This window comes from Lissotriton helveticus, chromosome 1_1, assembly GCF_964261635.1.
Source record: "Lissotriton helveticus chromosome 1_1, aLisHel1.1, whole genome shotgun sequence".
Lineage (NCBI taxonomy): Eukaryota > Metazoa > Chordata > Amphibia > Caudata > Salamandridae > Lissotriton > Lissotriton helveticus.
Genome location: NC_136057.1, coordinates 693,891,361 through 693,916,955, shown reverse-complemented (window position 1 = coordinate 693,916,955; position 25,595 = coordinate 693,891,361). Strand labels below are relative to the sequence as shown.

The 25,595-nt window shown below is 44.2% G+C and overlaps 1 protein-coding gene across 2 annotated transcripts in view; it reads left to right on the top strand.

Moving 5' to 3' along the window:
- TMTC2 (transmembrane O-mannosyltransferase targeting cadherins 2) overlaps positions 1-23,177 on the top strand; it is a 728,331-nt gene extending 705,154 nt beyond the window's left edge. For both annotated transcript variants that reach the window (XM_078674225.1, XM_078674226.1), the window contains exon 12: positions 20,209-23,177. In XM_078674225.1, coding sequence (XP_078530351.1) covers positions 20,209-20,388 — 180 coding nt within the window. In that variant the 3' untranslated portion in view covers positions 20,389-23,177. The remainder of the gene's footprint in view (positions 1-20,208) is intronic.
- Positions 23,178-25,595: the final 2,418 nt, after the last annotated feature.

The following is a 25,595-nucleotide window of genomic DNA, read 5'->3' as shown; positions in this document are numbered from 1 at the left end:
AGGGGTGTTCCCCCACCGGAGAGCTATCCACCATGGAGTGACCCGCTGAGATGGCGGAACTGAAGGTATTAATAGTTCTGTAGGCCAAACTCTCCTCCGCCAGGGAGGCCAGAAAATTTAAAATAGAGGTCACATCTGCTGCCAAGGGATTGAGACTCCGTCACATACACCAACGATACCATTGTCTCCAGGTGGACCAGTATCGTTTGACGGTACTATCAGCCCAGGCTTTGGACATGAACGCCTCAGCCGCTCCCGAAAGGCCCGGGACTGCCCATCGTCCCCTGTAATTGGCCACACCATCAGGGACAATGAGCCCTGCGCGATTGGCGGGTGAGGAACCTTGTCCGCACTGAGAAGGAGAGTCGGAAAACGGGGGAGTAGGATTGGAAAATCCCAAGAAAGTTCCAGAAGAACTGGAAACCAAACTTGAGATTTTCAAATTGGTGAAATCAGGAGCAGGTCCGCTCCCTGGTGCCGAACCTGGGCTGAGACTCTTGTTAACATGGCGAACAGGGGAAAGGCATATCTCGTCTCGTCCCGCCAGTCTTGGAGGAACTCGTCTGTCTGCACCGCTAAGGGATCCGGCCTCCAACTGAAGAACCGGGGAAGTTGGTGGTCCATGCGGGAGGCAAAGAGGTCCACTGAAAACGGACCCCAGAAACTCTGGAGATCCGCGAAGACTCCCGGCTGTAACTTCCAAAGACTCACGTTTTGAAAATGCAGAGAGTGGCTGTCCGCCACCTGATTGTCCTGACCCAGCAGGTATTCTGCCATCACGGAAATGTGATGATCCAGGCAAAACTGCCAGAAACTCGCGGTCAGGTCCGAGAGTGCTCTTGAACGCGTGCCCCCGAGATGGTTGATATATCGGACCGCCGATATGTTGTCCATCCTGAGAAGGACACAGGACCGGACCGAGTCCTTGGTCCAGCACTGGATCGCAAACGACCTTGCCAAGAGTTCCAGACAGTTAATGTGTAACTGTTGTTCTTGTGCAGACCACACTCCTCCTGTGGAGAACTCGCCACACCGCGCACCCCAGCCGGATCTGCTGGCGTCTGACTCGATAATGATATCTGGCACAGAACAGAAGATCGGTGACCCACCACTGGAGTTCCTCTCTGGCTTCCGTTGAGAGGGTCACCTTTTGAGAGCAGGCAAGGTCCCTGCGCAGATGAGCTTTGAGCCGCTGGAGCACTATGTAATGTGGCGGGCCTGGGAAAATAGCCTGGATCGGACGGAGACCCACAATCCTGGCTAGCTGCCTGTGGGAGATCTGCGATTGAGCTAGAGTTCTCTTAATCTTGTGACGAATTCTCGTCATTATTCGAGAGGGAAGACTGAGAGTTGACATCACGAGTTGTTTGAGAACCAGCGGAAAACAACCGTCTGAGGCGGGAAGAGGGTGGACTTTGCCTCGTTGATCACAAAGCCCAGGCTCTGAGGGAGGTCGACCGCCATCTGAAGCTGATGAGTCAGAGTGGTGGGGCACTGCGCCATCAGTAAGATGTTGTCCAGGTAAATGATAAGCCTCATACCTGAAGCTCTCTGGCATTCGATCTCCGGCTGGAGACCTTGGTGAAGCACTAAGGGGCGGAGGACAGGCCGAAAGGGAGTGTTGTGAACTTGTACAGCGTGTTTTGCCAGGAAAACTGGAGTAACCTCAGGTGAGGAGGAAAAATGGGTATGGTATGATAGGCGTCCTTGAGGTCGAGGTGCGCAATCCAGTCGTTAGGCCGGAGAAGGTCGCGAAGAAGATGGATCCCCTTCATCTTGAAGTGGCAGTAAACCAGCCACTCGTTAAACTCGTGCAAGTTGATGACTTGCCTCTGGCCCCCGTCCAGTTTGTTCACCAAAAACAGGTTGCTGACAAAACCCCGGAGATGAAGAGAGGTCGCTACGACCACTCCCTTGTCCAGGAGGGACCGGACCTCCTGGTCGACCAAAGCGGCTTCTGCCGACAAAAAGGAGAGGGGAAGTGGCAGAACCGGCTGAGAGGGCTCGCCGTCAAACTCTTTACGAAAACCTTGAACGGTTTGCAGAACCCAGGCGTCCTCCGTGAGAGAAGTCCAAGCCTGGAAACAAATGCGCCAGATGGCCCCCACTTTTAGAAGGTAAGAAGGGAGAACACTCACCGGAAGAGTAGGAGGCGCCACCGCCTCGACCGCCTCTGTTCTTTCCTCGACGTCCTCTTGTCGGGTAGAAATTTCCGAACCGGGCCTGATCCTGATACTGCCCGTGATTGGAGCCTTGCCTTCTGTGTTGATTTGGCCGGCCAGACAAGCAGCCCCTGCCTCGTCCGGCCTCTCGGTAAACCCAAGGGTGAAACACCTTCTTAATGGAAGACTGCACACTGTCCAAGGACGAAAAGGTGTTCACGAAGGGCCCAAGCTCTTTTATAAATGGTTCCCCAAAAAGACCACCCTGAGCGATGGCACCGGCTTCAGAGTTGGCCAGGTCCCCAAGCTGTGGGTCTACTTTAATCAAAAGGGACCTGCGTTGTTCCGTTGAAATTGCGCAGTTTGCATTCCCTTAGAATGCAACTATGCGCTGGGCACAAGCTGAGAGGGTGTCAGCGGAAATGAGTGACCCGGATGTCTTGGCTTCCTCAGCCATATCCAGAATTTTCGTGGCATGCCCTAAGACGTCGAACGGCTTGTCTTGGCAAGCCTGCCAAGACCTGCCAATACCCTTTTTAGGGTCCTTAACAAATTTCTGTAAAAATGTCGACATACGCGGGTCCATGTCAAAGGGTGGCCGCAACTTTCCCTTCCAAAGAGGGGCGAGGGCACTCCACCCTTAGACAGCTGCGAGCTGTGGCCTCTAATGGCCGGCGGATGCGGCTAGCGATATATTGGGCAAAATTTTCAGAAGGAGCCCAGTCGGAGGACCTGGGATGCAGGATGTCGTCGGTCCAACATGTCTGCACAGAGGTTCTGGGGAGCAGGATTGGGCGTTGAGTGTGCAGGACGCATGGGGCAAGAAGGGCCAGCGGCATCATCCTCGTACCTTGTGGCCATATCCCCAGGGGTAGTGGGGGTCACTGGTGGGGCACTACTTGCCAGGAAAGCTTGCTTAAGGCGGTCAAAGGCATCCAAATCAACCCCCCTGTCTTTGGAACGCTTAGCTGGAGGGGGTTGTGTGTCAGTGGGGTTACCGTTGGAAGGTTGGGTGGCCGGAATGGCCTGGGCGGCTTTGGTCAGCTGGTCGCAGGCCCGTTCAATTCGGTGGTAAAGGCGGTCCTCTAAAGGCACCATAGCCTGTTCCACCGCCTTATATATATGGATGCGCCCACCGCATCATAGAAATCGTCATTCCACTGGAGTGCTGTTAGTGGGTCCTCCTCCCACTGGTAACCATCATCCTGGTATGACATTATTAGGACCAGGCGAAGATTAGAATCCAAGTAAGTGGGGTAGATAGACAAAGAGGGTTACCTCAGGCTACAGAGGGCTGGGTGACAGCCTACACTTTCTGCGCACAGTGCCCGCGTTATGAGGGCCAAGCCTTGGGACCCAACACCCCTGGTATGATTTAGAGGGCAGCCTGCCTACTGGCCCCAGCAGGAAAACCTGCACTACAGACTCAAGGAGAGCATCACAAAGGCCTAAAAATACGGACCCCCAGGCGGTACACAGCGACCATGAAAAACTGCCTGATGGCAGCTACATACCCAAACGGGCGTTCGCGGGGCATATTTATTAAATGAAGCTTCCTAATGGCAGAAAACAGACCACGCGGGTATAAGGCAGGCACAAGCGGCTCAGGCTCGGCGGCGCGATTGGAGACTGCAGCGCAGAATGCGCGGAATCTCCAGAGCGCCCGCCGTGCCGAGGACACAAGACTCCCTCTAGCGGCCGGAGGAGTACAATGCAGCCGCACGGTGACAAAGCCGCTAGGGAGGGAATCGCTCCCACGGCCGAACGCGAGTCAGCTGAGGAGCGGCTGACTCGCGAAAGGAAACCACAAACGCCAGAAATCAAAAAGCAGGGAATTACAAAGGGCGCACAATCGGAAACAGACGATGCGCTACCCTGAAGAAGAAATGCCTGAGGGAAAACACCCACGTGAAAACCCAAGCAGGCACAATAACACGCATTAAATTAAAGCGCAGAGCACAATTCAAACATCTGACACTATGAAACCAGTCACAATAGCAGAAAAACAGTCACAATACACAAATGTACTGAGAGTGAGAAAAGCATGAATTATCTGGCTGCAAGCAGCGAAGAAAGAGGAGGAATGGACAGTGACGAAGGGCTACCAATACCTAGGGACACTGTGATTGGTGCATGAAGGGGACACTCTGCCCATGGACACTATCATTTTGCTTGTGTTATTCCCGATGTTTCATGGGAATAGTAGTTTGTTTGGTTTAACTTTAAATGGCTGCTATTCAATAAAGTGGAGAAAGAATAGCATAATCCTCGCCTCCGGTCCTGACCTAGAATTAGTTCACATGCTTTTAATTCATTGACCTATCACCACACGTAACCCCCATCCATCACGGACCCCTCATAACCTCTAAACACCATCATTCCCTACCACCTGAAGCCCAGCACCACACCTAAACTACACTCATCCTTGAAGCCTAAAAGTCCTTCTACCCCAATTATCCACCATCCCAGAACCATAAAATTACTCACTACCCCTAGCTTCATCCATTCCTGAACCCTAAAAATCAATTTCTACGTATAAATCCCACCTATCCCATTACCCTAAAAACATGTCAGCACACCAAAACGCCCCCTATCCCTGAACCCTAAAAAACTTGCACCACCCTTTAACGTCAGCCATCCATGACTATAAGAACACCTCATCGCCCTAAACGACTCATCCCTGAACCCTAAAAACCCCTTTCTACATCTAAATTCCACCCATCCCTGAATCCTTAAAATCCCCGTCACCCTAAAGTTCACCCCATTATAAACCCTATAAATTAATCCCCATCCCAGCCGCTAGAAATATTTGAACCTTTAAAACTCTCACAAGCCCTAAATTCTGCCCATCCATGAACCCTAGAACCCCTCAACACCCTTACACTCCACCTATCCCTGAAAATTAACACCTCCCACACCCAAGCACCACTCATCCGTGAACCCTAAAAATCACTCAGCACCCCCTAAACTCCACCCATCTATGAATCCTAAGAACCTCTTTCTGTGCCTGAACTCCAATTATTCCTGCCCCCTAAAAAAACCCTCATCACCCTAAACACTACCCATCCCTGAAACCAAGAACCCAACAATAGTCCTAAACTCCATCCAAGTTTAGTGTAATTTTGTATTTTTCCTTAAAATAATCCTTCCTTTAAAAGATTTCCTTTAAATTCCTATTTGTTTGTATTTCCTTAAAATTGTTTTCCATGGTTTGGTTTCCTCCAATGTGGTTTCTCAGTTTTCGTTTTCCATGAATTCACACACATCACCCCACCCCACCTTGCCATCCCAGTAGTTTCATCTAGGTTGCACAGTCCCTTGTTGTTTGTTTAATAAAGTGGTATTCTGCCCTTTTGAAATTTTCTCACTCATACACTTTCATTCTTATTAGGAATTCACGTTTCTGCCAAAAAAAGCATAAAAATGCAAACGCCAAGCAATGTTTAGGTCAAGTAGATTTACCCTACTCCCTTTGTTTCGGCACCACCCTGGCATGCATTTGGTAGTGAGATTACACGCATCGAGCGGGCACATTTAATGGGAAAGAGCCATGCTCGTGAAGGGGCTGCTCTTCCTCACGGCAAGGCAGTTATTTACAAGTGGTGTCTGGCATTGCTGTTTGCAGCTGGCTAATAGAGGTCATGACCTCAGAGGACCTTTGATTTTTCCAGCAGTTATAAGCGCTGTGTAATTATGAGTGACACGCCAAATGTTAACCCAGCTCTTGGCCCTCTAAGTCTTCGGTGTCTTTAAACTGTGTGTTAGAATTCAATTTTGGGAATTCGTTAAAGTCTGAGAAAAATAATTACCGTAGTCCTCTCAGTGAACCCTGGTCCCTGCCAGAAAAGGTCCTCTGCTAACTTAAAACATGCAGATTGCTTCGGGGGGTGTGGAGTGAGGTGGAAAAGGGAGAGCGTTTGTATTGGTGTACATCTGATCTAAATATTCAGCAGATACTGGAAGCCACCGACGCAGAGGGGCTTGGCAGCGTGTGTCCAGTATCGATGCCCAACATTGTTTCCTCTTTTGTACCACCGACCACGACTCTTGAGCATTGTAAACAAAAGACGCAACCTAAAAGAGAGCTGCCATCAGCACGAAAAAGAAGCGGAAAACACTCTAAACGTCTAGTCATTTGTCCGTTTTATCGGCGAATCTTGTCCAAACAGAACTAGCAGTAACAAAAAAACAAAAAAAAGACACTTACTTTTTTGTGTTTTATTTTTTAACTCAAGATTCGCCATAATACACCAAATAGGTGCGATGTGGACAGTAGCAGTGCAAGCGTCCCATAACACAGGCCAGGACGGCGCGCCACACCAGGGCAACTTCCCAACACTGACTTGCTAGCATGCTCATTTACTTGCGCACGCACGCGCACCACAACCTCTGTCGTGTCAGCAGTGCCTGATTTCCTCACCCACAGACAAGCAGCTCATTGCATCAGCAGTGTATGCTGCCCCCATCTACACAGCCCACCTTGGCAGCAGCAGTGTTTACTATACTTAAGCAGGGCTTTAAGTGGGCCGCGTCTCACCGGTGCTAAGTAAGCACCTGCAGTTTTTTAAAGGAAGCCTCGGAACGGGTCCCTATCGGGCTCTGTTTTGTGCCCTGGCATAGGTGGTCTGTTTCCGGACTGCAGTGGCAGCAGGCACGTCCATGTGACCCTGTTAACACTTCTCACTAGTGGAGAAGTTACGGCATGACGTCATGTCAGGTGAGCGTTGTAGGGGAAGGGAATCCTTTAAAGAGAGTCATTTTCTCTATGGATTTTCCTTCTCTTCTTGAAACTCAGGAGCAGCAACATTGTCGTTGTGTCACCAGGGCTTTAAGTGGAAGCTTTTTCAATATTCTATACAAGCTATAGTTGCTGCTTATTTATCTTACGCAACAAACAACCATTGACAAAGCCAATTGTCCTGACTTGTTATAGGTATGATGTTACTTGTTGTATCATATCTGCATACATCTGGATGCAATGACAGAAATAGCAAAATACAAGTTGGGCGGCACACTATGCTAGGCACAGATTTTTAGCTTAGGTGTTTTAAACCACGCCCTTAATTAAATTGACGACGCCCCTTTGAGAGACCCCCCAGTTTTTTCATCCCACTTAAAGCCCTGTACTTAAGCACAAACCCTTCTCTCACAGCAGAGCTGCGAGTGTCGCCCAGACACAGCGCCTGTACAGGCTACATTTTTTTAATGCAATAGCCCCGCACACAGCACTGACAGTAGCAGTGCAAACCTTTTGCGCACATGCATGGGTTTGAACATGGGCATCAGCAGTGATGCTTGAGCACTCCACACAGGCGAACAGGCCCCGCATGCTGTAGTCGTGGAGTTTTACTACCCATTGTTGTTCTGTGTGTTAATCCATAGAGTTTAATCAAAGTGAACTAAGGCTGCTACTTCCAGAATGCATTTGATTGTCAAGGAACCCAGGACTGGGAAATGATCTCTCTGGTCAGGTATACACAGTAATATCTTCAGCAGTAGAGCCGGCGATACAGCTCAACTAACTTGATTTATTTTGATCTGAGCTTCATGCCAGGCTGCATTTTTTTTAGCTGTAAAACATTAGGGATAACATCAAATACAGCTTTACAATTCAATTGTCCTTGTTCAAGGGGCCGATTCGTAGGGATTGCTAAGAGGACATGTGTCAGTACATCTGGTCCTTGGTTTTTAAGCCCGAAGGTTTCTGCAAATTACCTCTGAATGGTCTTGCTCTGACTGGGATCAGGGTGGGGGAATGGCTCTGTGGGGTGAATGAGTGTGAAGGGGAATGCTGTTTGGTACTGCTGATTCAGAAAAGGGGGTGGTGTTGAACAGAGTGCCTGAATTAAGCAGACCACTCTTACCCAGTCCAAAGATCAGGGCTTGATCCATCACCGTTTTTTAGCTCACTGCACCATCCCAGCTCAGAACTTGGCTATATGCAAATTAGTCTGTTCCTGTCCCAGTGCATGATGGGAACAGGGCAAACCAAACTACCAAGCCAATTCTTGTACTGGGAAGGAAACAAGCTTCCGGGGACCGGTTTCTGCCATTTCAGGCGTCGTCGGCCCGGCTTGCTTGAATCCTGATGGTGCAATGAGCAAGGGACTCACATCTGAGTATACCCTTCCACGCTTATGGTGGACAAAATGATTCAGAAAAGGGGGTGGTGAACAGAGTGCCTGAATTAAGCAGACCAGTCTTACCCAGTCCAAAGATCAGGGCTTGATCCATCACCGTTTTTTAGCTCACTGCACCATCCCAGCTCAGAACTTGGCTATATGCAAATTAGTCTGTTTCTGTCCCAGTGCATGATGGGAACAGGGCAAACCAAACTACCAAGCCAATTCTTGTACTGGGAAGGAAACAAGCTTCCGGGGACCGGTTTCTGCTATTTCAGGCGTCGTCGGCCCGGCTTGCTTGAATCCTGATGGTGCAATGAGCAAGGGACTCACATCTGAGTATACCCTTCCACGCTTATGGTGGACAAAATGATTCAGAAAAGGGGGTGGTGCTGAACAGAGTGCCTGAATTAAGCAGACCACTCTTACCCAGTCCAAAGATCAGGGTTTGATCCATCACCGTTTTTTAGCTCACTGCACCATCCCAGCTCAGAACTTGGCTATATGCAAATTAGTCTGTTCCTGCCCCAGTGCATGATGGGAACAGGGCAAACCAAACTACCAAGCCAATTCTTGTACTGGGAAGGAAACAAGCTTCCGGGGACCGGTTTCTGCCATTTCAGGCGTCGTCGGCCCAGCTTGCTTGAATCCTGATGGTGCAATGAGCAAGGGACTCACATCTGAGTATACCCTTCCACGCTTATGGTGGACAAAATGATTCAGAAAAGGGGGTGGTGATGAACAGAGTGCCTGAATTAAGCAGACCACTCTTACCCAGTCCAAAGATCAGGGCTTGATCCATCACCGTTTTTTAGCTCACTGCACCATCCCAGCTCAGAACTTGGCTATATGCAAATTAGTCTGTTCCTGTCCCAGTGCATGATGGGAACAGGGCAAACCAAACTACCAAGCCAATTCTTGTACTGGGAAGGAAACAAGCTTCCGGGGACCGGTTTCTGCCATTTCAGGCGTCGTCGGCCCAGCTTGCTTGAATCCTGATGGTGCAATGAGCAAGGGACTCACATCTGAGTATACCCTTCCACGCTTATGGTGGACAAAATGATTCAGAAAAGGGGGTGGTGATGAACAGAGTGCCTGAATTAAGCAGACCACTCTTACCCAGTCCAAAGATCAGGGCTTGATCCATCACCGTTTTTTAGCTCACTGCACCATCCCAGCTCAGAACTTGGCTATATGCAAATTAGTCTGTTCCTGTCCCAGTGCATGATGGGAACAGGGCAAACCAAACTACCAAGCCAATTCTTGTACTGGGAAGGAAACAAGCTTCCGGGGACCGGTTTCTGCCATTTCAGGCGTCGTCGGCCCGGCTTGCTTGAATCCTGATGGTGCAATGAGCAAGGGACTCACATCTGAGTATACCCTTCCACGCTTATGGTGGACAAAATGATTCAGAAAAGGGGGTGGTGATGAACAGAGTGCCTGAATTAAGCAGACCACTCTTACCCAGTCCAAAGATCAGGGCTTGATCCATCACCGTTTTTTAGCTCACTGCACCATCCCAGCTCAGAACTTGGCTATATGCAAATTAGTCTGTTCCTGTCCCAGTGCATGATGGGAACAGGGCAAACCAAACTACCAAGCCAATTCTTGTACTGGGAAGGAAACAAGCTTCCGGGGACCGGTTTCTGCCATTTCAGGCGTCGTCGGCCCGGCTTGCTTGAATCCTGATGGTGCAATGAGCAAGGGACTCACATCTGAGTATACCCTTCCACGCTTATGGTGGACAAAATGATTCAGAAAAGGGGGTGGTGATGAACAGAGTGCCTGAATTAAGCAGACCACTCTTACCCAGTCCAAAGATCAGGGCTTGATCCATCACCGTTTTTTAGCTCACTGCACCATCCCAGCTCAGAACTTGGCTATATGCAAATTAGTCTGTTCCTGTCCCAGTGCATGATGGGAACAGGGCAAACCAAACTACCAAGCCAATTCTTGTACTGGGAAGGAAACAAGCTTCCGGGGACCGGTTTCTGCCATTTCAGGCGTCGTCGGCCCGGCTTGCTTGAATCCTGATGGTGCAATGAGCAAGGGACTCACATCTGAGTATACCCTTCCACGCTTATGGTGGACAAAATGTGTCATGATAGTAAGTGTTCTTTGAACATGGTCTAGTGGGCTTCCTTCCCCCTTTTGTGTTGGAGGTATAGAAGGTGGTCTTATTAAAGTTTTGGATGTTTCTAGGTTTCTTCTGATCTCTGTTTTAGGATTTAATTACCTTTGGCAGGTCTTTGGGTTTCTCACTTACTTAAATGAATGTAGACATCACCAGCCTACCCATTTGGGCTGCGGGGCATTGTTTATTTACATCAAAAGAGTATATTTACAATCGGCCAAATAAACCAGATGGTGAAGTATGAGCAGGCCTTTCTTTGCAGCATTTCAAAGGCCTGAGTAGTACATACTATTATCTATGTAGGATAAAAGAGTACAATAGCAATTGAAAACATCATTAAAGATGGTGACCTGGGCAGAACCTATGCAAGCTTTTTAAGGCCCAGATTTTCCCTTTGTCCTGTAGACCAAAAGACATTTTGAGAAGGTGTTTTATGCCACTAGTATGTCATGTTCCCGACGGCTCCCAAAAGTGAAGGATCTCCAGCCAGGTGAGCCCTAGTCAAAACTGTTGGTAGCCTGCTGGCCTAGAAGTACCAGACTGGTTGTCCACTCAATATATTTCCCTTCTGTGGGGATGAAAATGCCACACTTTATTGTAGATTCCAGAGATCCATGTAGTTTGTATAAATCAGCGGGGTGTCATTCTGACCTCCGAAGTTACATATTTTGTAAGTAGACCACTCATTCTGTACATTGCACTAAAGGAAGGGCTTGACTGCAGAGTGTTATAGGGCCTTTGATACTTTTCATTTTTTAATGTATTTACGTTTAGGACAGAAGCTACAAACGAGTCAAAGTAAAGTGAAGTGGTTGTGTGGTCATTGTGCCTTTCACTTGGCTAGAATTTCAGCATGTCATAGATTTAATAGAAGGGTATATTATTTCAATCTAAGTCTGGTTGCTCTCTGAAAGATTTAAACTGTGAACCTTGCAAGAAACACGTTTCATATTTCGGGGACAGTACTCCTAGGAGCTGCCTCTCAAATAGCCACTAAATATTCACTACAAATCCTCACCACTCCTTCAGACACCCCAGTTGACTTTACTTTTACCCCAAACACTAGGGGGTCATATTATATTCTGTGGCTCTTGGGGTGCATGTGCGCTGTTATTTTGCACCCTCAGGTCACTCGGGGCCAGACTGGCCGTAGCGGGCACCGGAAGTTTTCCCAGTGGGCCGGAAGGGTGGGGGCCGGTTTTCTTACTGGGGGACTGTTTTGTAGCAGTGCTGCAATATCTGCCCCTACTACGAGGGTTGGTCGAGCAGACTGCCAGGGCTGGTTGCTGTTCACATTCCGGCCATGGGGTCATTGCGATAGTACAGAAAAAAATGCAGAGTCTTGTGCAGCTCATTCTGTAATAGTAAGACCGAGAGTGAACAAACAGTGCTGGCGCTATCTTGAAAAGGTGTTCCCTCATTTGCAAGGGGCTAGTAACATTTTGCCTCAGCGCTTGCACTAAATTATGGTCCTGGGCGCAGAAGAAGAGCACTTCAGGCGGTACCCTAACTGGGCGTTGCAAAAAGGTGGTACACTCTCAGTGTATTCCGTTAGGGCAGCTCACTGAAAGGGGTGAATAGGGTCCCATGGAAACCACATATATCCTCCTACGGTTGGGCGCAGTCACTCACTGCCCTCTTGTTGAAGTTCAGGTGGGTGCCTCCTGCACTGTGAAATAAGGAGGGGCTGCTAGTTCCTTTCTGCCCTATGGTCGGTGCACTATCAGCAATAGGGTGTACAGTCCCAGTTTGTGCCAGTGGCACCAATGTGAAAGTGGGCTGAGGGAGCAACTTGAATCTGTATGGTGCAGGATAAAGTGATTACTCCAGGCACTGATACGTACTGTAGCAGAATGCACTTTTATATTCAAGGAGAATGTTAGGTGTAATTCCAATACAGTAGTTTCCCCCTATTAGTGCCAAAGCCACTACACCAAGGCTAATGACTATACAAGAAGACACATCCATGACTGGCTAAAGGAGCCAATTTCCAACCTCTGTAGCCCTTGTAGTCTGCTACTCAGTTGAAGCACCACGCCGGGCAGCTTCAGATTATGACATTACACACATTTCTCTCATCCAGTTTCTACAGCTTTAGCTGTTGCCAACACCACGCATAGTACAGTTAGGGCTGGCTTCAGCGCTGGTGGCGCCTGATGCGACAGTCTTTTTTGGCACACCCCCTCACCATGACTTCCTCCTCGGATTCCCTCACTAAAACCTGGCAAAAGTGCCCCTTCTCTCTACATAGACCTGCTCTCACATACATTGGTTTTTTACCTCTTCCTTGCAGCAATCAACATTTTGTAGTAGCTGGAGATTGTTTTTTTATTGTTTTTCTAGAGCCAGGATACCCCTAGTGAGTTAATACATGCACTCTTTAAAACCCAATAAATAAATACATTGATGGGGATGGGGAGAGGCGTTCCCTCTGGAGTCTTGAGTAAAATGTCTTTTGACACACTTGCGGTTTTCTATATCTGCCCCTCCCGTAAGTGTTCAAAAGTTCCTTTTCCTTAACCCATTAACCGCGGCCGTTTTTTCGCGGCAGTGCGGCCGTTTTAAAAAATGGGCGGGGCTGCGTCGGCCGTTGAACGTGCGCAGCACCAGCCAGGTAGTGCTCCGAACGTTCAACGGCCGACGGCAGCACTTAACGGGTTAAAATCTGTGCCTTGCTCTAGCTTCGTTTCTCCTATTGCCTATTAGATAAACATACAGACTGCACATCTTATGGGGAAGCCTCTTTTTGCCTTAATTGATCAAAGCCTCTTGATTCTAGAATGTTGGCTTGCTAGAGACATTTTAAAGGGTAAGAAACTGCTGAAAATGTTCTCTTTATCCTCTGACTTGGTCACAAGAAAAGGTTTGCAATGACATTTGGGAACCAAAAAGGGGCTAGGAGAGGTTGAAGGCACACTGCCTTACTCCCAGATCTCAGTTTGCCTCAATGCATCATGGTAAATGCAGTGCATGATACTTCAGTGGCAGCCCTATGTTTTTCACCTTTGTTGCAGCCTCAGGAAAGTTGTCCTCCTTCAGCAGAGATCTAGACATTGCTTTGGGGGTGCTGGAAATGGTGCCCAAAGTTATTTCAGCACTCTGTACCATTCACTGGACGCAGGTGCATCAGCCAGAGCTCATTAGCTAAAGAGAGCCTTTTCAATCAAAAAGAGGGTGGGAGCACACTGCCTCACATCCCAGCACACAGTTCACCCCAATGCATCATGGTAAATGCAGTATATGATAACACTTACTTCAGCGACAGTCTATAGCATGGGTACTCGCAAACATATTTCCTGGGGGCCAAAAAGGTATGTGGTGTGACCAAGGGCTACACTGATGCTAGCAGGGTCGTGGTTTGGGAAGAGGGATAAAGGTGGGAGTAAGGGAAGAAATGCTTGTATAGCTAGTGGCTCAATTTCACATTTGGAACAGGTCCCTTGTATAGGGCTTAAGCTATAAACTCCTTCTCGCCACTGATCCATCAGACTCTCTGGCGTAGAGGCTTATTTTAGCCTATTTTATGCAATAGAGCAGGAAGGGTGACCCCTTTGCAATTCTCCTCATAACATCTTAATCATATGGTTTTCTTGATGTGAGGCTGGAATTGTTTGTTTATTACTAATTGCACACACTTCATGAATTTTACCAATGTTTTATTGTGTACGGTATTGCAATGGTTTTATAAAGAATGACGCAATAAAGATTGGTATTATTATTAGTGGCTCAATTACAAAATGTGGAACCAGAAAGTCCGGAATCAATTCCGGCTTTCTCACTTGCCCAAATTGTGTGATCGTGGGCAATTGTTTTATTTCACTTTCCCTCCTTTTATTTTATTATCACATATACCAAAGGGTTCACATAACAACTAACTTGCTTCTTAGTTCACTATTAGCATTGTTATGTTTGTCAGGGTGGTTGGAAGCCCTAATGTTTCTAAATCCGTGTTTGAAATTGTCATTTAAAAAAAATATATTTCTCAATACACGGATATAATCTGATATACTAAAGTAAAGCGGTTCTGCATCTTAATGAAGTACAGTTTTTGAATTTGAAGAGAATTTATCTGTACTTGAACACACGTGTTAAAACTTTTATTTTACATATTTTTAAGGCTGCTGCTGCTGCGTCCAGTAAACAGGAGTCCAATGCTGCCGTTCACCTGGGGCCACTTTTAAATGTCTGGAGGGCAGCATGTGGCCCCTGAGCCGTACTTTGAGTATCACTGGTCTATAGTTTTTCACCCTTGTTGGTGCAGCTAGTGCTGTGTATCTCTAGACACATGATTCAAGACCTTTAAAACAAACAAAAATGACTCTGCTTGACTTCATACTGCAGGAATAGCTAAGTGAAACGTGCAAGGGGAAGCATCCATTTTAGAAAAGATGGCTGCTACGCCCTATTTGCGGCCTGGTTAACAAGAGTCAGGAAACACACACTTTTGTATGTCTTGGAAACTTGTTTAAGCAATACTATACTAGTGTGGACCTGTGTAATTGAGTGTAAAACCACATTTTGCACATTGTTAATATTGTAAAAAAACAGAAATTCACAAATATCCTCCACAGCCTTAGGACAATGACAGATCAGGTCGTCGGCATTATGCAGCATTGTCCTTACTGGCGTAGTACCTACACCATATGCATCAGAAACTGCTGTTTCAGTATATATTGCAACAGAGAGCTTCTTAAGAGAGCCCTGCACCACACTAAAACCTTCTGTGAAGTCAACTACTCTTCTCAGCTGACACCCCTGCGGTACACAGACAAGGCTTTCTAAATTCTACTCAGTCAAGAGTCATCAGGACTTCTATCCACACCGATTTTCTGCAGTGTTTTCCATTGCTATATTGCGTGATAGGCCTTTATAGTACATATTTACCATATACCCCCTACTAACATCCTGTGAAATAGTTAACATTGCTTTGCCAAGGTCCGTTTGTATGTGCATGCATGTAGCAGCTTTTGAGGGTTCTGCATTCAATCACGTTTCCTGCCTTTTCAGTTCCTCTTAGAAGTTTGAGACTTAAGCCTGCCCAGCGTTCAAAATGAGAGTCCAGGACACCATCATGGCTTGGATTGTCTGCTTGGGCTGCCTGCTTGTAAATGATGTAGTTGGGCATTATAGAAACTTGTAGCTTTTCTTTCTTGAACAGTAGGAAAGAGGAAATGAAAAAAATGGATTGCCTTTGAGAAATAATTCTTTGGGGTTCCAAACATCGCCAGTGTTATTCTCTAGAGCATTCCTCAGAAGGTAAGCTGGGCCCTCAACAATGGAAATAGGCAGTGGCTGGTTCTTTTTAAAACACCCAATTCTAGGTTTTACCCTCTTAAAAAGAGGCTAGGAACTGCTTATGGCAGTTTCAAGCAGGCACAAGCCAGCACCTAGGTAAATGCCCCTAAGTTAGTTGCAAAATGCATTCCAAATTGTTCCCACATATGTTATCAGAGGTCAGTCATGCCGATATCAAAGGAAGACGGTGCTAAGAGACAATTTGGATTACAGTTAAATACAAATGGAAAAATAATCTTACCAGGCGGGCACGTTCAGGGGTTTTGGAACAAACATTTAATTGAATTGGCGCATTGCACTACACACTTTGGAAGAATGCTGGTGTTCGCTAATCTTTCAACAAACACATCGCTGCCAACATCTGAATATTTAGTCTCTGAGAAATGCAATGTTGCTAGCATAAAAAATCTTTTTATGTAGGTAAATGGGATCTGTACATTATGCCCACATTTGAAAGTGAATGACTGCTACATTTCCATGATTTATAACCTTGTCAAATCATTTACATATGAGATCCTTAATGGTCACATTGAACACAAAACAGTATTTATCTTGTGCTTACTCATCTCCCATTCAGATATTAAAGTGTGGACGGATAAATGGTAAACAAATATCCTTTAAGATATAACACCTGAACCAATAGCATTTGGTACCAACATGAGTGATTCTTATTATAGATTGTCTACATGATTTCTCCATACAATAAAAAAGATGTACTTTTGATTTGGGAAAAGGGGTGATCTCACTTGTAAGAAATTGCAAAGTAGAAGTGTGGATTCCAGTACCGCATAGCCGTCCTAATTTCTAAGCATTGATGCACCCCTGTCCCACAAGCTGTTGAGAAGTCTAATTTTAAAACCATACATACCCCAGATGTGTTGCAGGCTTGTTCTCGGCCCACATTACTTCGAATGCCATCTGCCATTGCGTCTGTTCTAATTTATGTTGTAATTTCATAACCATCACACTTTCCAATACTATTGGTAAATTGTGAAGATTCATTATTAAGGACACATTTTGCATATTAATGGGAAAGGCCCAAAACTTGATTAACATATGAAGGACGGCAACCCTTAAGACCCTAGTGCGGATGTCAACCACAAATAATGTTGGCTGCCCTGCTTTCTACACTGTATCTTTATTTCTGAAGTAAAAGACCTATGTACACCTTTAATACGTTTTGGATGAATGCTTCAACAGCCACGGAAAGAAAGCTATTTTGGTATTTGTACATCTAGAAATTTCTGTGAATGCTTGTTTTAGTTGATTTTTCTATTGGTTTTATTTGAAATATGCAATTTGATAATTGTTACTTTGTAATGTGTGGTGAATTATCAAACACTGAGGTGTACTTTCATATGATGTTTTAATGAAGAAATCCAAAATGAAATATTATTACAACTTGAACATATTCGGAATACAGATTTTGGAAAGATGGCAACTCATGGACTCTATTTTCAAAGCAATGAATGACATACATTCTGCTCATTTGGTTGTATGTCTATGGTGAAAATGTATTTCACTAGGAAGTATTTGTTATGCTATTATTATTAGAAGAAATAGCCTTCCAACTATACCATTTCAACTATGGCAGTGATGCCAGTCGTTGTCTGAGTTCTCTTTTTGTGTTGGCAGCGGGCCTTTTCCCTTGCTTATGATCTATGCAATATGACTGAGAGAGACTTCAGAGTGCGTTGTGAATGTTAGACTGATCTACATACGTATGAATAAAGATAGATGACTATTCAGTATATGCTGAAAGCTGTATTGCTGAAAGCAACATCATAAAGTTTGTTTGAGACTCATCTTCCTATTGAAATAGAACCGGTAGAGTGGATGATTCTAGCTTACATTCTTCCCCTGGGAAGACGAGGTAGCGAACATTTTTGCAAGTAAATTCGAACCATAACAGGGTGTTGCAGTTGTTCCTAACATCAGAAAGCAGTCTATCCTACATGTAGGTTCCAAGGGCAAACGTTATACAAATGTATCTATGTATGTGTGCACATCAAGCGTAACCCAAGTTGCAAAGAAACATTGTCCTGTGCAAGAGATCATGTTGGAAACTGAGAGATTTGCAAGTTCATAATACAGGTCTATGGTCCATTTTTCACATAGTGTCTGTAGTGTTTTTGCAGCTGGGCAGAGGCAAACAATTGAGTCAGTGTGATCCCATTGATCTTTCTAAGTCCCTTGATCACTTGCACCGTCGCATGGGAGATGGTTTTCAAAGGTGCCACGTCTATCTTGGAGTTGCTTTCGAGCAGGACCTTGCATCCATCCAGGTAGTGTTAGGACCTGTGCTCGAATGACTTCTCTGAAGTTGTGTTCGACCTCGACTGCTAAGAAGTGAGAGTAGGTATCAAGCAGAATGAATCTTCCTAGCACTGTGCGTTTTGAAGCTGTAGCCACTGTTCCTTTACATGAGTCATTGGTTGTTAGGGCAAACTCTTTTCTAGGGATATAGTTTTGGGGTGGCTTTCGATATCCAGGCAGTGAGGCAGCCCTTTCATCGTCAGTTTCACTACCATATCACCTTGTCTGTAGAGCTAAGTGTTGTTCATGCATTGGTGGATCTTTGCATTACTGTTGGCCCGGTGTGCGATAGCTGGATGTTTGAGCGACGGAGTAAAACATTGTGCAGTTAAATTCGGCACATTTGAAGCCAACAAACTAATCATGTTTGAGCCCAAGTGTGGGACAGTTGTACCCCAACAAAGTACACATTATGACCACATTTGGGCCATAATCAACTACGTAAGTAAGTTCATTAACCGTACAATTATTTAAAATCTTTACAGTTTAAAAAGCACATAATCTTCACTCCTTTACCCCAGCTCCCTCCTCCCTGAAACCCACCCATCCCTTAAAACTTAAAGCACACCCAACTTCCTAGTACCCCAGTTATTGGTAAATCCCTTTGCCAACTGGCAAAGTATTGCTTTTTTGTCACAGTGACGTTTCCTTAAAATCCATTAAAAGTGTCGAGCAAGAGATTTATTTATTTATTTATTTTGTTGTAGTTGCTCGGGTGTTACACAAAACCTGTGGACCCTTGCGTCCTCACATCCCCTAATTGCCTAAAACACAAGACATACTGATGCCACTTTCGTTGGTAATCCCATCTTTGTCTTCGAGCATAGCGGTGCGTTATTGTTGCACCATTGGGACCTTAAAGTCAGATGTCTTGTCATGTTTACGGTTGTGCTAATGCGGCTGCCCATTATGGTTGTTCTATTTATTCCCACTGCTGGGCCCTGCTGCTGCTGCCTTGGTTGTAGGGTTGTTATTGTCGTTGTCCATCGTTTTGGTTTCATGCTTGGCCTGCAGGGGCACTGGCAAGATCTCTTGTTCATGATTGCCGCCCGCCCTAATTTGTGAGGGTAGTAGGTGAACATCAAGTGCAATTCTGATTAGATGCATACATTTTCACGCTCTTGCAAGGAGGCAGGTGTTTGTTGCTGTAAAACACAAATCCTAGGCTTCCTTACAGGACATTGCTTCCTTGAGACTAAATATCAGCCATAGCAGCCTATGGCGTTCATTGGCCAAAGTGGGGCAACCGCATGATAGGTGGAGACAAGATTCTTTGTGCTAATTGCATAACCGGCAGGACACTTCCCCGTCCTTTCGTGCCCATGTTGAGTTGAAATCCAAAATACTAAGGCCTTTGAGCCACAATAAGATTTTCTTTCGCCCTTGGGTTGAGAGTGCTTCTCGCAGGTAGTGTTGTGCTTTCCCTTGGATGTAAGACCTGTCCAGTGCCATTGTGATGATGTCATAACGGAGTGAGGCTTGATCTTTCTCAAACACGGTGGACAAACCTGTTGCTTTACTGCATTTGTCCAGACAGAGTGTGGAATCTCATGTAAAGGGCATGCTGCCCACTTCCATTTTCAATGTCCTTATTACTTGGCCCAGCTTAATGATAGTTTTCATGTAGAATTTGAGAGTGATGTCGAATGTTTTCTCTTCAAGCTATAAATCTGAACCTAAGATGAATCTTTGAATAAAAGGTTTTTAGAGAAGTCTTTTAGGTTGCATTTTGCATTACAAACTGTTGAACCACCTGCTTTGCAGTTTCACAATAGCCAGTTGCAATCCTAAACGTTGATGATCCCCATTGCTGATAATGTTACTATGGAATACTCATGAGAGCTTAGAGCACAATGTGAACATTCTGTTTTGTGTTATGTGGCACACTAAATCTGCATTTACTCTCCAGTGTTCATCTCATGTTTTTTTGTAATTGTTTGCTGGTATAATTTATTTATTGTGTGTGCTCTGAATTTTCTCAGTGCAGAAATATTTTTAAATTATCTAAAATGAGCACCGTACAGCTCCATTTGCCAACATGTTCACATTCTCCTTGTCACTGGCGCACAGTTGTTCATTTTCTCCCATATATGATCCCACAAACACGAAAAATATTGAAAGAATGTTTTTATACAGCATAAGAAGATTTTAATATTTACTATTACTTTTTATTTTCTAGTACCCGGCAGCCTTGATGAACCTTGGAGCCATTCTTCACCTCAATGGTAAACTCGTAGAGGCTGAAGCTAACTACCTTCGGGCTCTTCACTTCAAACCTGACGATATCATCACTCAATCAAATCTTCGCAAGCTTTGGAATATCATGGAAAAGCAAGGGTTAAAAACTTCCAAAACGTGACACGAAGAACAAAGGGAAGAGATTATAGTTTGTGGAAAATTGAGTTTTCCGAGATGAGACTGAATCTAACTGCACAGATCTGCGGATCTCCACTGCTGCTAGGAGATAATTCTGCTTCTGGTGCTGTAGTTTTGCCAAAAAGGAGAGGTAGTTAGTATTTGAGAACCTTATGAAGGATTTACAAGTGTTAGCAATGGTCACAACAAAGTGGTGCATTTATGCACTTTGGTCTTCTTGTTGGGGCTCAGCCACACAATATTCATTTATGGCCTCATTGCAATCATTGGAAATGCACTGCCTGTGAAACAGAGCGAGCGAACAAAGTATATGGTTCACCTGAAAGTAACGGAGACCTTCACTTCAAACATATACTTGGCCAAATGCATGCAATGTGTGCATAGTTTATCCAAGTGCTACCCTATTTCTCTAAATCCAATAATTTGTTTTTTCAGTTTAATAGACTTCACGTTGATGTATGTTTTGTTTGACTTCCATTTTAGCTGTTTACTAATTTTGGTTGGTCTGTAGAGAAGTGCTAAATAGTTATTGGCCTTGAATTAAGATTGGCCTAATGCTACCAAAATCGTTTTTACTGGCTCCTTGTCTATGCCTTACATAGACCTTAGGCTCAGCAAGCATTACTAGATCACCACTAGGCAGGTTGATTAAGTTGCCCTTTATGTCTCATTTGTCTGGATTTAAAGGTGAAAGCGAAAGCATATCGAGTTAGAGAGTCACAAGCTAGATGCATTATTTTACTCTAATTGATATGAGAGGCTTTTTCTGACTATGAACTTCTGTTTTACACACATTTTCTTCTAGTGAGATGTGCTGTAAATAGTAGATGTTAATTTACTTTAACTAGAAGCACCCTGATGGGAATGTGGCTAAAATCAGTTTTGCCAAAAAGGGAATAATACTTTGCCATAGTCAGTCAGGATTGCTGCATGACTGAAGGCATCACTTGGTTGCTCTGAATTCAGTAGAGTCCTTACCGTATTACATGGAAGTCTTTCGTCAGTTACAGTCGAGGCCAATGTCAGTGACGGAATCATTGGCCGAGTCAATACATTGGCAATGATGTTAACATAATTATCTTCTACGAGTCTAAACAAATAGTAAAATCATGTGGCTTCAAATGCACAAACGCAGTCCTACTGAACTGTGTAATATATAAGGGATACTTTACAGACATTGGTGTTAAATTTACATTATTTTTTGCTCCGTATGCCAGAGTTTATACACATAACCCATTTTATCGGCAGTGTAGTTCTAGTTCCTGCCGCCTTTTATGCCAATCACTGAATGCTTTGTCCAGCTTCAGCTTGCCATCAGAAGTCAGACTTTGAGTAACTTACATGCCAGTCATAGATGAAGCTCAGTTTCTCTTAAGTTTTTTCGAATCAGATTTATAAGGATGAACTAGACAGTTATGGAGTAGCATTCCATTACTGTGTAATCCTTGGAGAAAATACAGTAATCTATTTATTTATTTATTGAAGGTTGATTTCTCAAATTTGAGGAAACATTTCTTTTGATATGAATTATTTTGCAACTGATAATTTTTAGTAGGTTGAGTTGCACATTATATTTTTCTCTAGACACTATCTGAGGAATTGGGTTACAGCCCTTGTTCTTTCTGTTCCTCCCATCATACAATCTGTATAGTATTATTTTTCACCTTTCTCAATGTCAAGTGGTAAGCGCCCATCTTCAAAGCATCTTTTATGTGCCTAAGTAAATTGCCTATGTTCATCTACCTAGCATCTTGCAGTCTTTTACCTGAACGTTTCAAAAGGCTCATTGATTGATGGTGCGACCTTAAACTCAAGGTTTTGATTGATCAGAGTAGGACGAGTTCAGATCAGATGTGGAGTGTCTCAACACACATACTGAAATCTGGGAAATTCCACTCAACCAAAGGTGCAGTGGGTACTTCATGCATTTTTTTCACCCCGCTGCTTTTTAAAAATAGTTTTTTATTAGGTCGCAGCCCAGCATCGGGGCTAAGGTTTTTATTTATAAGCAGTGGTGATCACTAAGAAAGCATTCTTGTAACACTCTTGCCCAAGTTTTGAAAATGTATTTCAGAATCTTAAAAATAAATTGTATATATTTAGGGTAAAAATCTCGTACATCACTATTGAATCTGGAAACTTGGGTTTGAGTTATTCGCGTATTCACAAAGTGCACATTTAAAATCATTGCATATCAACATATGTATTTCAACAGTTGGAAGGAGGTGGTCCCTTTCAGCATTCACTTCTACATTTACTGGTCTAAAATGCAAACTTACTTTTTAAGACAGATTTCAAGCAGATTTGTTACTGTTGCACAATCATTGGAATTTGCTGGGTGCCTATTTCTAGTCTCTTTTCCTGCTCTTTGCTCTTTTGATGCAACCAATCTTCTATTTTTGTTCATTGAAACAATTGATTCATAGCTTACTATGGTCTTAAAGTTATCACTAATAACTGGGTTTCTTCAACAGTAAAAGAATGAAGATTGACAAAAAAATCCCAGTTTGTCCTATCGTAGGAGACTTAAATACCTTTTTTTTAAAGTATGTCAAAACGTGTTAAAATATGTCTCTGCTCAGGGATTATGGCAGATTATTTCAGACAGTGCTGAAAAGAGCACAAAATAAGTTTACTAAAGTAAATTTTTATTTTTTGAGAAAAATACTATTTGTAAAATTTTTAGACTTTCCTTTTTGTAGAAATAATTGTTTTATGTGCCAGAAAAGATAATTTTCCATTTTGTTTTCAGTAATAAACAATTGATAACAATTTTGCCGTGATGAAGTGTTATATTTTTTTGAAAACACACACTTGTGCAATGATTTTGTAGATTCAGATTTTTTTCTTCAGAAAAAATGAATGAGCAGCATTAATGGAAGAGAAACAATTACAAAGACACAGTCTCTCTGGTATGGTTTGTTTACCACTATAGCAATTCTACTAGGAGACCTGATGTTGGACTGTGGTGTACGCGCTTAACCAGAGAGCCTTTGCCATTTAGAATCCCAAAGGTGAACGAAAAATCTGTCAACGCTCTTCTTTACCTTACCTGATGGTGATGCCCACATAACAATTACCCTTTCAGAAATATGAGGAGGTTTACTTGCTCAGTGAGTACGGATGACCAAAGTGAGAGATTTGAACTGGTGAAAATATTTCCCTTTGCACTTTAGTAATGATATAGAGGTGAGCAGTGACAGGATATGTATTATTTATAGCCTGTAGTCCCTTACGCTTACCACTGTATACCAGTGTTATGCGTAGTGAAACACCTTAATCCTAAGACTGCTGTAGTGGCACCAATAAAATGTGTCAGCTCAAGTTAGGCATGTTGTCTCCTCACAATTTTTGGCAGTACCACATTTATGCAGGACTCCATGTAAACTGTGGTGGTCTTGTGTAGAAAGCATTGAAAATGTTATTGTTGTGCTGGGAGAAGACTCCCAGCACATCAGGAATGTTGGTCATGTAGGTAATGAAAATATACCCCTAGCTTGGGTTACATTTTCAGTACCTACATTTCTAATGACAGTTGCACCAGGACAGCCAGGAAAAGTCTAATTGCCTTAACACAGTTTTCCTCTGTAGCCACGTCCACCAGTCAAGTAGAGAGTGTTGTAAGGAAAATTCCCAACTCCATGGTTGGAAATGCTAAATATGGCAGATCACCTACTGCTGGAATGAGAGGCGTTCCTCTTTGGTTTAATCTGTTGAGCCTATGTGAGTCCCTTAGCCCTCTGCTTCTAATTACACACTTCTTCAAATTCTGTAGGTAGTATATGTCCAACACTGGGGCTGGAGGGGTGTCCAGCTTCTCTGTATAGTACTATGTGGTACTAGCAGTGATATCTAAATGGTGTTTCAGGTGTCTTCAGAAGTTAGTGCTATTAACCCAACCACATGGTATGCAAACATTTCCCCACCGCTTCTACTTACCCAGTCTGCAGTCAGGGCTGGAGCACGCACACCTCTTGTCTTTCAGAAGCTAGTGAGGGCACCTGACTCCTCTGTTATTTGTGCAGTGCAACCACCAGATGGAAACAAATATCCAAAGCACTGTGACTCCCAGCAGACAGGCACGACCCAGATCAGGCACTGTGAGATACTCAATGGCTCTGGAACCACATATGTAGCAAAGACACAAGTCAAGACAAGGACACAAGTTAAGGATTTATTACTCTTCTGCTTTTCCTAGCAGGAGAACCTTGAACAACGTTTCTTCAAACCATGTACAAAGTTTGTAACCCGAGTTTAGTATTCTTGATGGGTAAACTGGTTAGCCCATTCCTGAATTGTAAAGTTTTCAAAATTCTGGTCCAGAGACAGCTGGTCTTGAATAGCTAGCACTGATGCCTCATTTCACTTCCAAATGGTCAGGACAGAATTATTTATGCGTTGTAAATGATACCCACTTCAAAGAGTATCTAAGACCTACATCAAGAACTGTAGAACGGATCCCTTCATCACCATAAATCTAGTGACGGATGCTAATGGTCTTCACAAATGGGAGGAATCCCAGATCCCATCTTTCATGTACCTATACCAGATTATAGAAACACAGTATACAAGCGGCCAGGGAGTGGATTGAAATGGGACTGAAGAGCAAAATATACAATTATTTATGTTTCTGTGTATGCACGTGTGATTCAAATCCAAGAATTATTTGTATATGCCACGGTTACAAGACATTCAAACATGAGGACTTAGAATTAGCAAAGTATTCTGGAGGCTTACCACCACGTTCATTAAATGTTCGATTCTGGAAGCCGATAATATGCAGTACTGAGACCACCAAAGAACTGTGCTCTTTAATTGTCGCATAAATGGTACAAAATATCAATATATATAAACAAAAAGATTCTATCAATGTGTGGTGATTTAATTTTTATTTTTTATTTATTTCTGTGGGTGGTGAAAAACTAATAAATAAACTCTCTCTTAGGGTGATAAAGATGAGAGCACAATGTGCTTTTTAAAATACCCCTCACACACTAAAAAAATCCAATAGTGTCATGCTTCATCATTGGGGTCTTCCCGTCCCTCTACGCCCCTCTATTATGAGAGTGTGTGTGTGTTGAGATGAAAACAGCCCTAATTACAAGGGGCATCACAATGTTCGGCCAAAATAACGAACATCCAGGGGATGGCAGATTGAACCATCACTCTGTCCATAAAATAACCCTAATT